The sequence below is a fragment of the Pseudophryne corroboree genome, chromosome 5, assembly GCF_028390025.1.
Source record: "Pseudophryne corroboree isolate aPseCor3 chromosome 5, aPseCor3.hap2, whole genome shotgun sequence".
NCBI lineage: Eukaryota > Metazoa > Chordata > Amphibia > Anura > Myobatrachidae > Pseudophryne > Pseudophryne corroboree.
This window is the reverse complement of record NC_086448.1, coordinates 133,600,748-133,616,397: the sequence shown is the minus strand read 5'-3', so window position 1 is coordinate 133,616,397 and position 15,650 is coordinate 133,600,748. Positions and strand designations below refer to the sequence as shown.

At 48.0% G+C, this 15,650-nt stretch overlaps 1 protein-coding gene across 1 annotated transcript in view; it reads right to left on the bottom strand.

Moving 5' to 3' along the window:
• The window catches only part of AHR (aryl hydrocarbon receptor), a 229,663-nt gene that overhangs the window by 15,230 nt on the left and 198,783 nt on the right, over positions 1-15,650 (bottom strand). The window contains exon 10 of the mRNA XM_063921737.1: positions 835-2,050. Coding sequence (XP_063777807.1) covers positions 835-2,050 — 1,216 coding nt within the window. The remainder of the gene's footprint in view (positions 1-834; positions 2,051-15,650) is intronic.

The window sequence follows — 15,650 nt, the reverse complement described above, 5'->3', positions numbered from 1 at the left end:
TACATTCCATCAAATGCACAAGAGTAAAGCAAAAAAATAAAAATAAAAATGGATTTGTGATACTAGATAGCGCGTACCACGGTTATGTTGCGAATATCAAATTTTATACTGATTATGCAGCAATACACTAAAGTGATATTTACCTTTAATCCAGGCAACAACAAATAAAATGATTGTAAAAGAATTAGAATAATTTAATGCAAACATTTATGCCAACGTCTTGCACATATACATGTCAATACACTATTGCTGCAGTCATGCCAAACATCCCTTCCTGGATTGCCAGGTCCTGTACTTGCACAGAGTGTCTTCTTTGCATCTTTTCATGCGAATGTGCGTCTTCGTCTCAATGTAATGACAAAACCACTTCATGAGACTATATTGATATAATATGTCTATCTGTGTGCGATGGTGTCTGTATCTGTATACAAAGTACTACGGTTAAGCAGCTTTTTTCACGCTACATTCCGATGTGCTTTGCATACAGATTCAGACTCAGTCGCACACAGATATACAAGTGTCGCATAGCATATCAGTGCAGTCTCGTTAGACGGTTTTGGCACATCGTACAGATGTGAATAAAGATGCAAAGCCATGCGTCTCTCACCACATGGCATATTGAGGCTAGATATACGAGGACACATCTGTCAATAACTTTTTTGTACTGTATGCTATGTATGTTTACCAAGGTTTGCTCCAAGTAACATTATTTCACTTATAAGATTTTTGTAAAATCCAGAATATATACCTTCTCAGGTCTGGATGTACATGGGGAGAATTTAATCTAGATCTGTAACTTTTCTATGTATGTACATATTGTTGAGTAGAGCTTACTTTGTTTAGCAACTGCTGCTGAGCTGGCATCACTGTGTTATACTGCATTTGATTCAGACAGGACGGCTGGGGCTCCGGTAGGCACTGATACATAGACACAGCACCAGAATAGCAAGGCTGGGAAGTCATCATTACTGTCTGTGCATTTAAGCCACAATCTTGGATTTCAGGTGTCTGTGATAAACATTCCAAGAAGCCATCCAAGTTTGAAGGAGCAGGGTACATTGATTGTTCCACGTTTCCAAGATCAAAGTCTATCTGTGTAAGGTTAGCCGGCAGTGCCACAGCGGGCAGCGACTCCGGGTAAGGCATATATTCCTCCTTGCAAACAAATGGAGCACTGCTGAGTTCAGCTTTGTAAAATTCTGGAGCCATGTTGTTGAGGCTGGGAACATACTGTTCACTTGGCTGTTCCTGGTAAGGGGCGCTGCCACTCACAGAGTTCCAGTTTGTGAGTATGCCATTGACTTGCATGTGTTTCATTTTATGACACAGCTGTTGTGGCATCACTTGGTTTGGCTGATGCATCTGTGACGTGTCCAAGTTGTCTTGTGTTACACTGCTGGAGTCTTGCTCACATGGCAATTGCTGAAGTGGGTTCATAAACATGCAATCTGACTTTTTGTTGAGAGAATCCTGAACATAAGACAGAATTTCATCTGCCACATCAATCTCCCCAATATCTGGATATTCAATTTCACTTCGGAAAAACTCGTCGTCTTGCTGTATCATCTCCAGATCATCAAAGTTGATGCCCAAAGTCCTCATAATATTGTAAAGCTCGTTGTTTTTTCCCTCTGGAATGGGGTCTGCACTCTTTCCTTGGGAAAAAGTTGCTTCCTCTTGCTTCATATTGTTATTTGCTATGGGTATCAGATTGTCATGCCAAACACTGGTAAAGTTACTGCTTAGTTCATCTGTGGAGACTTTGAAAAAGCTGTCAAAAGAAACAGTGTTTTGAGCTGGTGGACAAATGTACACAGACTCGTCCTGCCGCAGCATGGCTCCCAGGAGAGATGCAGGATTGACAGGGGGCTCATTTAAAGTCGCTTTGGCAGGGGTTCCTTTAGTTGAAGAGCCTTTAAGTTTATTTTGTGTGGGGACCATTAGGCCTTGGAAAGGAAACGAGGGCTCGTACAAAACAGCCTCACCAGTTGTAAAAACGAAAGGCAGCTGTGAGCTTCGCTTTCTTAAGTGCTCTGCTCCTTCTTCCTCTCTGAAAATACAAACAAATATTAGACATACTGAGAAAACACGATGACTTCTGGGAAAAATGTGCATATACTAAAAGGCTGCCCATGGCTGACTTATTTGGAGGAGCTCCCCAGACTTGTAATCTAGTGTTCTGCTTTTCCTCACTGCTCTGCATTCTACATTCAGATGCTTTTCATATGGACCACACTTGAAGCCTACCGAGATGTTAAGAGTAAATAGTTGGAAAGTACAGGGGCTGATTCGGAGTCACACCCAACGTGGCTATAGTTGCCAGTAGGCATGGGAGCCTGATTACCTTATGCTAATGCAAGATTCCACAGGACTAGTATCAGACCCATTGCTAGGAGCAAGAGATCTGTCAGAATCAGTCGTCCCTTCCCTGTATGCTGAATACGGAATCGCTCACTGCTTTAGATACACGCCCACGACACTCCCACACTCTCTGTGTTTGCTTTGTTGCCACCACTCAGAACATGCAAGGCATAAGCAAAAATGAGTAATTTCGCATCTGAGATTACACTGTATGTAGAAACTCGCAGTTTGCACCTGTTCACACTATTCTTCCTGACTCAGAAACAGCCCGTAGAAATCATCTGTTAAATTTAGCTGCAAGCTCTGCGTAGGCTACACACAATAAAGGCAGCCGTTTCAGAGACTATATCTATATTGATGACATTGCAGCCTATCAATACACTAGAGCTTTACGCATTAGTGACATAACTGGTTCCTATGAAAGAGAGGGCTCTCATTACCGTACAAAAGGACTGCATGACAGGATGCGAGAAACAAGTGCACTCCCCCGTGTGAATGGAAAGTTTTTCACCAAACGCATCTCCCTTGTTTAACGAGAAGCCACACAACGTCTAAACATAAACCCTACTCTACTGACTGTAAAAATAGGATTTTAAATACCTTCCGGTAAATCCTTTTCTCGTAGTCCATAAAGGATATTGGGGACAGATTAGTACGATGGGTATAGATGGGTTCAAAGGAGCCAGTGCACTTTAAATTTCTTCAACTGGGTGTGCTGGCTCCTTCCCTTTATGCCCCCTCCCACAGGCAGTTATAGGTAAAACAGTGCCCGAAGGAGAAAGGACATATATGAGAGAAGGAACATGACAACAATAAGTGTGGTGAGATTTACACACCAGCACACCATAACATAACCGGGCTGGCAACAGAAACAGCAACAGCTGAACAGGTAACACATAACAGAGAACCTGCAGAAAGTCACCGCCCAACGGGGGTCATTCCGAGTTGATCGCTCGTTGCCGATTTTCGCAACGGAGCGTTTAAGGCAAAAATGCGCATGCGCATGGTACACAGTGCGCATGCGCTAAGTAGTTTAGCACAAAACTTAGTAGATTTACTCACGTCCGAACAAAGAAATTTAATCGTTGAAGTGATCGGAGTGTGATTGACAGGAAGTGGGTGTTTCTGGGAGAAAACTGACCGTTATCTGGGAGTGTGCGGAAAAACGCAGGCGTGCCAGCATAAAACGTGGGAGTGTCTGGAGAAACAGGGGAGTGGCTGGCCGAACGCAGGGCGTGTTTGTGACATCAAACCAGGAACGAAACGGGCTGAGCTGATCGCAGTGCAGGAGTAAGTCTCGAGCTACTCAGAAACTGCTAAGAATTTTCTATTCGCAATTATGCTAATCTTTTGTTTGCAATTCTGCTAAGCAAAGATACACTCCCAGAGGGCGGCGGCCTAGCGTGTGCAATGCTGCTAAAATCTGCTAGCGAGCAACTCGGAATAACCCCCAATATCCCTTATGGACGACGAGAGAAGGATTTACTGGTAGGTATTTAAAATCCTATTTTCTCTAGCATCCATAAGGGATATTGGGGAGAGATTAGTACGATGGGGATGTCCCAAAGCATCCAGAATGGGCGGGAACATGCAGAGACTGCTGCAGCACTGCCTGCCCAAACTCGGTATACTCTTTGGTCAGGGTATCAAGTTTGTAGAATTTCACAAAAGTGTTCTTCCCCGACCAGGTAGCCGCTCGGCATAGTTGCAAGGCCGAGACTCCACGGGCAGAAGCCCAAGGAGAGCCCACTGAGCTTGTAGAATGGGCCTTCAGAGGCAGAGGAACAGGTATGGCTGCCAACACATATGCCTGTTGGATAGTAAGCCTAATTCAGCAAGCAATGGTCTGCTTTGAAGCAGGACAACCCTTTTTCTGCCCATCATAAAGCACGAATAAGGAATCAGTCTTCCTGACCCGAGCAGTGCGCCTGATATAGATCTTGAAAGAGGAGCCGAAGCGTCAGAACAGGACGGAACCACAATAGGTTGATTCAGGTGGAATACAGAGACAACTTTGGCAGGAACTGCTGTCTAGTCCGGGGCTCCGCTCTGTCCCCGTAAAAGACCAATACGGGACTTTTACACATTAAGGTCCCAAATTCTGAGATGCGTCTAGCAGAAGCCAGGGCCAGTAACATCACGGTCTTCCACGTGAGGTACCTATCTTTTACAGTCATCAGAGGCTCAAACTAGGAAGACTGTAGAAATTTCAACACTACATCCGAAGCCCAGGGTGCTGTAGGCGGCACAAAGGGAGGTTACAGGTGGAGTACCCCATATAAGAAGGTCTGAACTTCTGGCAACACAGCCAATTTCTTCTGAAAGAAAATTGAGAGAGCTGAAATCTGGACCTTAAACGGAACCGGAGGAAACATCCCAAATGAAACTCTGCAGGTGGATACGTGAGTTTGTCGCACCAAGAGACATATCTCCTCCAGATATGATGATAGTGTTTTGACATCACAAGTTTTCTGGCTTGCACCATAGTGGTAATGACTTTTTTGGAAAGCCCTTTGTGAGCTAGGATGTTCCGCTCAACTTCCATTCCATCAAACGATGCTGCCGTAAGTCCAGGTAGATGAACGGCCCTTGCTGAAGAAGATCCTTTCAAAGCGGCAGAGGTCAAGGGTCTTCTATGGACATGTCCAGAAGAGTTGCGTACCACGCACTTCAGGGCCAATCCAGCACAATCAGGATTGCTTGTACTCTGTGATGTCTGATCCGCTGGAGCACCCTTGGGATCCCTCCGATTCCGTTGAATAGGTAGACCAGCCGGTAAGGCCAAGGCGACGTCAGCGCATCCACTGCACTCGCCTGAGGGTCTCGTTTGCGAGCACTAGCAGCGAAGCTTCTTGTTAAGGTGAGACACCATCATGTCGATCTGCAGGTATCCCACCTATCAACAATCTGTTGAAACACCTGAGGATGTAATCCCCACTCCCCTGGGTGGAGGTTGTGGCGACTCAGGAAGTCCGCTTCCCAGTTGTCCATCCTGGAATGAAAATCACGGACCGCGCTCTTGCATTTCTTTCTGCCCAGAGAAGTATTTTTGACACTTCTCGCATGCAGGCCCTGCTTTTTGTCCCTCCCTCTCAATTGATGTATGCCACTGCCCTGACGTTGTCCTACTGAATCTGGATCGCCCGATCCCTGAGTAGAGGGGAGGCCTGAATCAGAGCAATGTAGATAGCCTGAAGTTCCAGAATGTTGATTGGAAGTAGGGCCTCTTGGGCAGAGCACCTGCCTTGGAACTGCGCCCCCTGGGTGACAGCTCCTCATCCTCTCATGCTTGCATCCATCATGAGGAGGATCCAACCCTGAATCCCGAAATGTCGACCTTCCAGCAGGTTGGAAGACTGTAACCACCACAGGAGTGAAATCCTGGCCTGGGGTGACAGGTGAATCTCATCCGGTGCATTTGAAGATGTGAACCGGACCACTTGTTCAGGATGTCCAATTGGAAGGGTCTGGCATGGAACCTTCCGAACTGTATCGCCTTGTACGAGGCTACCATTTTTCCCAACAATTTTATGCAAAGCTGAATGGAAACTTGAGCAGGTCGGAGAACCATGCGAACCATATCTTAAAGTGTTCTCACTTTGTCCTCCGGGAGGAACACTCTCTGAGCTACAGTATCCAGTATCATACCCAGAAACAGTAGCTTTTGAGACGGTTCCAGTTGAGACTTCTGTAGATTGAGGATCCACCCGTGGTGAGACAGAAGTTGGATAGTGCGAGCTATATGGAGCAGTAGAAGCTCCCTGGAACTTGCTTTATCAGGAGATCGTCCAGGTAAGGGACAATGTTGACCCCCTGGAGTCTGAGCTGGAACATAATTTCCACCATCACCTTCATGAACACCCTCGGAGCCGTAGACAGGCCGAAGGGCAACGCCTGAAACTGGTAGTGATCATTCAGTAGCGCGAACTGCAGATAGGCCTGATGAGAAGGACAAATTGGGATATGTAGGTAGGCATCCTTGATATCCAGGGACACCAGGAATTCCTGTTCCAGGCCGCAGTCATCGTTTTCAAAGATTCCATCTTGAATTTGAAAACCTTCAGGTGAGGATTCAAGGACTTCAGATTCAAAATGGGTCTCACAGATCCGTCTGGTTTTGGTACTACGAACAGACTGGAGTAGTAACCTTGACCTTGCTGTAGCAGGGGTACTGGAACAATGACCTAGGAATGGACCAACTTGTTGATGGCCAGTAGTAGAGTAACACGCATATCTTCCAAAACTGGCAAGCCTGATTTGAAAAATCGTTGGGGAGGAGCACCGTCGAACTCCAGCTTGTAACCTTTGAGAGATACGGTCCCTTATCCAGGCATCTTGGCAGGAACCGTTCCAGACGTGGCTGTAGTGACGTAACCGAGCTCCCACTACGAGATCCCCTCGGGGTGGGTGGGCACCGTCATGCCGAAGTCATTGTGGAAGCTGAACTGGTGCTCTGTTCCTGAGAGCCAGCAACTGCTGGTTTCTTAGGCTTACCTCTGGAGCCTCTAGCTGTATTGGAGGCACCCCAGGCCCTAGACTGAAATATGGAGGTCCGAAAGGACTGAGTAGACGGTCCCGGGTAGGTACGCCTAGCAGGCGGAGCCCCTGAATGAAGAAACATGGATTTCCCAGCAGCAGCTTTGGAGATCCATGCGTCCAATTCAGCTCCGAAGAGCCATTCACCTGTGAAGGGAAGAGATTCCACATTACGTTTGGAGTCGGCGTCTGCCATACAATGACGCAACCATATGGCTCTGCGTGCAGACACAGCCATAGCAGTGGTTCTAGCATTTATATTGCCAATCACGGAGGACTCTTGCTGTGTTCTGAATGTGTTTTAGGAAAGTTACAGTAGTAACCAAGGTCACATCACCCGAAAGACCCTTTTGAATCTGAGTAGCCCATGTATGAATGGCCTGTGTCATCCAGCAACCAGCAATGACCGGTCTTTGAGCTACACCTGCAGCGGTGTAGAGAGTTTTCAGAATGGTCTCAAATTTCCTATGCCCCGAGTCCTCTACCATAAAAGAGCCAGAGCAGGGCGCCCCGTCTTTTTAGAAAGGCAAGAGACTGAGACGTCTACTGCTGGAGAAGCTATAGGAGGCTGCTGCTGCTTATGCAGATGAAGGCGCCGAAATGCCTCTGAGCCTGCTCTGATGTAGCTCCGCCCCACGCTATGGCGCCGGAGCTACTAATAGTGGCTATGTCTCCACAGGCTGTGTAGCCTCACATAAATGCTTGGTACAACACACTTCCGGCCAGTCTCACACAAGGGCATCCCCGGGTCCACCCCAGAAGGGACCCGCATGCCTCACCTACGTTTCTGCCACACAATGAACTGGGGCCCCCGTTTTGTACTCCCCTCGACAATCACCTTCAGGCTCTGTTAGGGGTGTGCGGCAGGCTGCGGCTACGACAGCTAAGTCGCAGTGCCCCGCTGAACAAACAGCCCCTGAGGACGGTGGTCCTGCAGCGGAGAAGCGGCTCTGCACCTCATGAGGCCGGTGACCGTATACCCCCCTAACACCCACGGCGCAGGTATGCTGTTGCCCAAACAGCATACCAAAATAAATGTTTAAGTGATTTGAAGAAAAACTCTGGGGCTTGCAGAGTGTGCATCCCTTCCTGAGGGCACTTTTTTCTAAACTGCCTGTGGGAGGGGGCATAGAGGGGAGGAGCCAGCACACCCAGTTGAAGAAATTTAAAGTGCACTGGCTCCTTTGGACCAGTCTATACCAATCGTACTAATCTGTCCCCAATATCCCTTATGGATGCTAGAGAAATACATTTGGTTTTATTTACACATTTTGCTTTTTTCCCTGGGAAGGGAAAAAAAAAAAAAAAAAAAGTGTGTACAAATTCCATAATCTTTGATAAATGCCTGGATCCAAAGTGATGTAACAATATATTCTATTGCCGTACACACTACACGATCCACAGTACGATGATGCAAAATAGTGTTACATGCTTCATGAAACAAAATGTCGTCTGTGGAACAGCACATCACATAGGACGATGCAACTGCCCAATTTATCAAACAGTGAACTTGGTGGATGTGGGGGTACACACTACACGATGACCATCGTGATCAATCGTGGATCATAACGTTATCCAAAAAACTGTATAGTGAGTACCCAGTTTAAGAGGATGCTTTGTATACAGTTACATGTATATGTGGCATATATTTTCAATGGCTAAGGTTCTTTAATGGGGATAACCTACAAGCAATGTGGGCTTAAAGCAACAGTAATATTCACGTGGTCACATTTTTAATACACTTTATCAGTGGCCTATAAGATCCTCTTGCTTTCCTGTGCCTGTCTTTCTACAGAGACAGACTGTAGGCCAGAATCACATAGATCATTGTTGCTTGTTGGAATGGTAATAAAGATTAGATATCTACCCATATGCATAAATACAATTGTTTGTGTGTCCAGTATTGAAAGTGAGATATTACAATACAGAGATGAACAATTACCATTAATCTTTAATGCTCAATCACCTCTAAAGAAAACAAAAAAGGGTGTATTTTCACATAAATTACTGTGAGCAGAACACAGAGTTGTTCTTTATTTCCTTAGGCTTTCAAGCAGCTATTAATGAATTATAGTTTGCTGAGTGTCACTATATTACAATGGCAACCACAGTTGCGTTATACATGATGTAGTGAGCACAGAGACTTTGGAATGTAATCGCATACAATCACACTTGCCACGCCTTCTTCTACTCACATAGGGGAGTATTCAATAGCGGTTGGAAGCTGCCGTCTTGTCGAAAAGACGGCAGCTTCCGACCGATTTCGGTCGGAAGGGTTTCCGACCTATTCAAAAAAATAAGAATTTACTCACCGGTAACTATTTCTCGTAGTCCGTAGTGGATGCTGGGAACTCCGTAAGGAGCATGGGAATAGACGGGCTCCGCAGGCGACTGGGCACTCTAAAAGAAAGATTAGGTACTTTCTGGTGTGCACTGGCTCCTCCCTCTATGCCGCTCCTCCAGACCTCAGTAAGGGAAACTGTGCCCGGAAGAGCTGACATTAAAAGGAAAGGATTTTTGGAATCCAGGGTAAGACTCATACCAGCCACACCAATCACACCGTACAACTTGTGATAACCTTACCCAGTTAACAGTATGAACAACAACTGAGCCCCACACAACGGATGGCTCATAACGATAACCCTTATTTAGCAATAACTATATACACGTATTGCAGAGAGTCCGCACTTGGGACGGGCGCCCAGCATCCACTACGGACTACGAGAAATAGAATTACCGGTGAGTAAATTCTTATTTTCTCTGACGTCCTAGTGGATGCTGGGAACTCCGTAAGGACCATGGGGATTATACCAAAGCTCCCAAACGGGTGGGAGAGTGCGGATGACTCTGCAGCACCGAATGAGCAAACACAAGGTCCTCCTCAGCCAGGGTATCAAACTTGTAGAACTTTGCAAAAATGTTTGAACCCGACCAAGTAGCCGCTCGGCAAAGCTGTAAAGCCGAGACCCCTCGGGCAGCCGCCCAAGAAGAGCCCACCTTCCTTGTGGAATGGGCTTTTACTGATTTTGGTTGCGGCAGTCCAGCCGCAGAATGCGCCAGCTGAATCGTGCCACAGATCCAGCGAGCAATAGTTTGCTTTGAAGCAGGAGCACCCAGCTTGTTGGGTGCATGCAGGATAAACAGCGAGTCAGTTTTCCTGACTCCAGCCGTCCTAGCTACATAGATTTTCGAAGCCCTGACTAAATCAAGTAACTTGGAGTCCTCCAAGTCCCTAGTAGCCGCAGGCACCACAATAGGTTGGTTCAAATGAAACGCTGATACCACCTTTGGGAGAAATTGGGGACGAGTCCTCAATTCTGCCCTGTCCATATGGAAGATCAGATATGGGCTTTTACATGACAAAGCCGCCAATTCTGACACACGCCTAGCTGAAGCGAAGGCCAACAGCATGACCACCTTCCACGTGAGATACTTTAGCTCCACGGTCTTAAGTGGTTCAAACCAGTGGGATTTCAGGAAATCCAACACAACGTTAAGATCCCAAGGTGCCACTGGAGGCACAAAAGGGGGCTGAATATGCAGCACTCCCTTAACAAACGTCTGAACTTCAGGTAGTGAAGCCAGTTCTTTATGAAAGAAAATAGATAGGGCCGAAATCTGGACCTTTATGGACCCCAATTTTAGGCCCATAGTCACCGCTGACTGTAGGAAGTGCAGAAATCGACCCAGCTGGAATTCCTCTGTTGGGGCCTTCCTGGCCTCACACCAAGCAACATATTTCCGCCATATACGGTGATAATGCTTTGCTGTCACATCCTTCCTAGCTTTTATCAGCGTAGGAATCACTTCATCCGGAATGCCCTTTTCCGTTAGGATGCGGCGTTCAACCGTCATGCCGTCAAACGCAGCCGCGGTAAGTCTTGGAACAGACAGGGCCCCTGCTGCAACAGGTCCTGTCTGAGAGGCAGAGGCCATGGGTCCTCTGAGATCATTTCTTGTAGTTCTGGGTACCAAGTCCTTCTTGGCCAATCCGAAACGATGAGTATTGTTCTTACTCCTCTCTTTCTTACTATCCTCAGTACTTTGGGTATGAGAGGAAGAGGAGGAAACACATAAACCGACTGGTACACCCACGGTGTCACTAGTGCGTCCACAGCTATCGCCTGAGGGTCCCTTGACCTGGCGCAATATCTTTTTAGCTTTTTGTTGAGGCGGGACGCCATCATGTCCACCTGTGGAAGTTCCCGAAGATTTGCAATCTGTGTGAAGACTTCTTGATGAAATCCCCACTCTCCCGGGTGGAGGTCGTGTCTGCTGAGGAAGTCTGCTTCCCAGTTGTCCACTCCCGGAATGAACACTGCTGACAGTGCTAGCACGTGATTCTCCGCCCATCGAAGAATCCTTGTGGCTTCTGCCATTGCCATCCTGCTTCTTGTGCCGCCCTGGCTGTTTACATGGGCGACCGCTGTGATGTTGTCTGACTGACTCAGCACTGGTTGGTTTCGAAGCAGGGGCTCTGCTTGACTCAGGGCGTTGTAAATGGCCCTTAGTTCCAGTATATTTATGTGTAGTGAAGTCTCCAGACTTGACCACTGGCCTTGGAAGTTTCTTCCCTGAGTGACTGCCCCCCATCCTCGGAGGCTTGCATCCATGGTCACCAGGACCCAGTCCTGTATGCCGAACCTGCGTCCCTTGAGAAGATGAGCACTCTGCAGCCACCACAGCAGAGACACCCTGGCCCTCGGGGACAGGGTGATCAGCCGATGCATCTGAAGATACGATCCGGACCACTTGTCCAACAGATCCCACTGAAAGATCCTTGCATGGAACCTGCCGAAGGGAATTGCTTCGTATGAAGCCACCATCTTTCCCAGGACTCGCGTGCAGTGATGCACCGACACCTGTTTTGGTTTCAGGAGGTCCCTGACCAGAGATGACAATTCCTGGGCCTTCTCCACCGGGAGAAACACCTTCTTCTGTTCTGTGTCCAGAATCATGCCCAGGAACAGCAGGCGCGTCGTAGGAATCAGCTGCGACTTTGGGATATTCAGAATCCAGCCGTGCTGTTGCAACACTTCCTGACAGAGTGCTACGCTGACTAACAACTGCTCTCTGGACCTCGCCTTTATGAGGAGATCGTCCAAGTACGGGATAATTATAACTCCCTTCTTCCGAAGGATCATCATCATTTCGGCCATTACCTTGGTAAATATCCTCGGTGACGTGGACAGGCCAAACGGCAATGTCTGGAATTGGTAATGACAGTCCTGTACCACAAACCTGAGGTACTCCTGGTGAGGTGGGTAAATGGGGACATGCAAGTACGCATCCTTGATGTCCAGAGACACCATAAAATCCCCTTCCTCCAGGCTTGCAATAACCGCTCTGAGCGATTCCATTTTGAACTTGAATTTCTTTATATAAGTGTTCAAGGATTTTAAATTCAGAATGGGTCTCACCGAACCGTCCGGTTTCGGTACCACAAACATTGTGGAATAGTAACCCCTTCCCTGTTGAAGGAGGGGGACCCTGATTATCACCTGCTGGAGGTACAGCTTGTGAATTGCCGCCAGTACTACTTCCCTTTCCCTGGGGGAAGCTGGCAAGGCTGACTTGAGGTAACGGCGGGGGGGAGTCGCTTCGAACTCCTGCTTGTATCCCTGAGATACAATTTGTACAGCCCAGAGATCCACCGGTGAGCGAACCCACTGGTTGCTGAAGTTTTGGAGACGCGCCCCTATCGCACCTGGCTCCGCCTGTGGAGCCCCAACGTCATGCGGTGGACTTAGTGGAAGCAGGGGAGGATTTTTGTTCCTGGGAACTGGCTGCCTGGTGCAGCTTCTTTCCTCTACCATTGCCTCTGGCCAGAAAGGATGCGCCTCTGACCTGCTTGCTTTTCTGAGACCGAAAGGACTGCATTTGGTAATACGGTGCTTTCTTAGGCTGTGAGGAAACCTGAGGTAAAAAAGTCGACTTTCCAGCTGTCGCTGTGGATACGAGGTCCGAGAGACCGTCCCCAAACAATTCCTCACCCTTATAAGGCAAAACCTCCATGTGTTTTTTAGAATCAGCATCCCCTGTCTATTGCCGAGTCCATAAGACCCTCCTGGCAGAAATGGACATTGCATTAATTCTAGAGCCCAGTAGGCAAATGTCCCTCTGGGCATCCCGCATATATAAGACGACGTCTTTTATATGTTCTAGGGTTAGCAAAATAGTATCCCTGTCGAGGGAATCAATGTTGTCTGACAGAGTATCAGTCCATGCAGCTGCAGCACTACACATCCAGGCTGAAGCAATAGCAGGTCTCAGTAGAGTACCAGAGTGTGTATATACAGACTTCAGGATAGCTTCCTGCTTTCTATCCGCAGGCTCCTTTAGGGCGGCCGTCTCCTGAGACGGGAGGGCCACCCTTTTAGATAAGCGTGTGAGCGCCTTGTCCACCCTAGGGGATGTTTCCCAACGTAACCTGTCCGTTGGCGGGAAAGGGTACGCCATCAGTAACCTCTTAGAAATCACTAGTTTCTTATCAGGGGAACTCCACGCTTCTTCACACAATTCATTTAATTCATCAGATGGGGGAAAAGTCACTGGCTGCTTTTTCTCCCCAAACATATAAACCCTCTTGGTAGTAACCGGGTTAACGTCAGAAATGTGTAATACATCTTTCATTGCAGTAATCATGCATCGGATGGCCTTTTTAGACTGTAAATGTGTATCATCATCGTCAACACTGGAGTCGGACTCCGTGTCGACATCTGTGTCCACCATCGGAGATAGAGGGCGTTTATGAGCCCCTGACGGCTTCTGAGTCGCCTGGGCAGGCGCGGGCTGAGACCCCGGCTGTCCCAAGGCTGCAGCGTCATCAAACCTTTTATGTAAGGAGCTGACATTGTCGTTTAAGACCTTCCACATATCCATCCAATCAGGTGTCGGCCCCGACGGGGGCGACACCACACTTATCTACCCTTGCTCCGCCTCCACGTAACCCTCCTCATCAAACATGTCGACACAGCCGTACCGACACACCGCACACACACAGGGAATGCTCAGACTGAGGACAGGACCCCACAAAGTCCTTTGGGGAGACAGAGAGAGAGTATGCCAGCACACACCACAGCGCTATATAACACAGGGATTTTCACTTATAATAAGTGATTTCCCAATAGCTGCCTTACATGTATTATTTGCGCCTAAATTTATGTGCCCCCCCTCTCTTTTTCACCCTTCTTGTACCTGGATACTGCAGGGGAGAGCCTGGGGAGCTGCTTCCAGCGGAGCTGTGAAGGGAAAATGGCACTGGTGTGCTGAGGAAGAAGGCCCCGCCCCCTCAGTGGCGGGCTTCTGTCCCGCTTTTTGTGTAAAGTTAATGGCGGGGTTTTTACATCTATACAGTGCCAGACTGTATATATGTATTTTTAATGCCAAAAGGTATTTTAATTGCTGCCCAGGGCGCCCCCCCCAGCGCCCTGCACCCTACAGTGACCGGAATGTGAAAGTGTGCTGGGAGCAATGGCGCACAGCTGCGGTGCTGTGCGCTACCTTAAATGAAGACAGGAGTCTTCTGCCGCCGATTTCGTCGTCTTCACTCTTCTGGCTCTGCAAGGGGGACGGCGGCGCGGCTCCGGGAACGGACGATCGAGATCAGGTCCTGTGTTCGAACCCTCTGGAGCTAATGGTGTCCAGTAGCCTAAGAAGCACAAGCTAGCTGCAAGCAGGTAGGTTTGCTTCTCTCCCCTCAGTCCCACGTAGCAGTGAGTCTGTTGCCAGCAGAAGCTCACTGAAAATAAAAAACCTAATAAATACTTTCTTTTCTAGCAAGCTCAGGAGAGCCCACTAGGAGCACCCAGCTCTGGCCGGGCACAGAATCTAACTGAGGTCTGGAGGAGGGGCATAGAGGGAGGAGCCAGTGCACACCAGATAGTACCTAATCTTTCTTTTAGAGTGCCCAGTCTCCTGCGGAGCCCGTCTATTCCCATGGTCCTTACGGAGTTCCCAGGATCCACTAGGACGTCAGAGAAAGTGCAGTTTTTTTCCGACAAGTTGTGAATTCCCGATTTGTCGGAAAACACGTGGATCGGCGGAATAGCCGCCGATCTGCATGCTTCTGACGGAAACGGGGCTAAATACAAAAAAGTTTTGGACCCCTTTCGAACAATCTCAATCCGACTTTAAAAAAAAAGTCAGATTGAGGTGAGGAGACGGGGGAGCGCTGCGGCAGGCTACGGGGAGCAGGGATGAGAGATACCTTGCTGGCCCGTCCCCGGACCAGGCACCTCTCTCCCTGCAGCGCTGCACTGGGCTACACGGCTGTGATGTGCGGCTCCAGCTGCTCCCTGTGTTCTCACACATGGGAGTTGCTGACAGCTGCACGGACACCGGCCAAATCCGACAGTCAGATTTGGCCATTCTATTAAATAGGGGTAGTCGGATCCATTCCGAATAATGCATGTTGTAATGGATACGGCTCTTATTGAATATACCCCATAATCACAAAGAAGATGACTGGATTAGACTAAGAGACTTGCCTGGGAACATTAAGAAGCCAAATAGATTATTTTCTTTTTCTTTTTGTATTGCCATATGGTAACAGTGCCTAAGCAATTAAAATAGATGGGCCCCTAGGCTTTACCCTCGTCAGCCTATTTGATAAAACGACCCTGCCCGCACTTTCTCCACAGGAAGCTACAACTGTTATTCCTCATACCTTATTTAGTGTGCTTCACACTTCTTCATTCTAAGTTATACTGTTTTTACACCAATATCGCGGGTCGCAGCCGGGAGCCTGACAC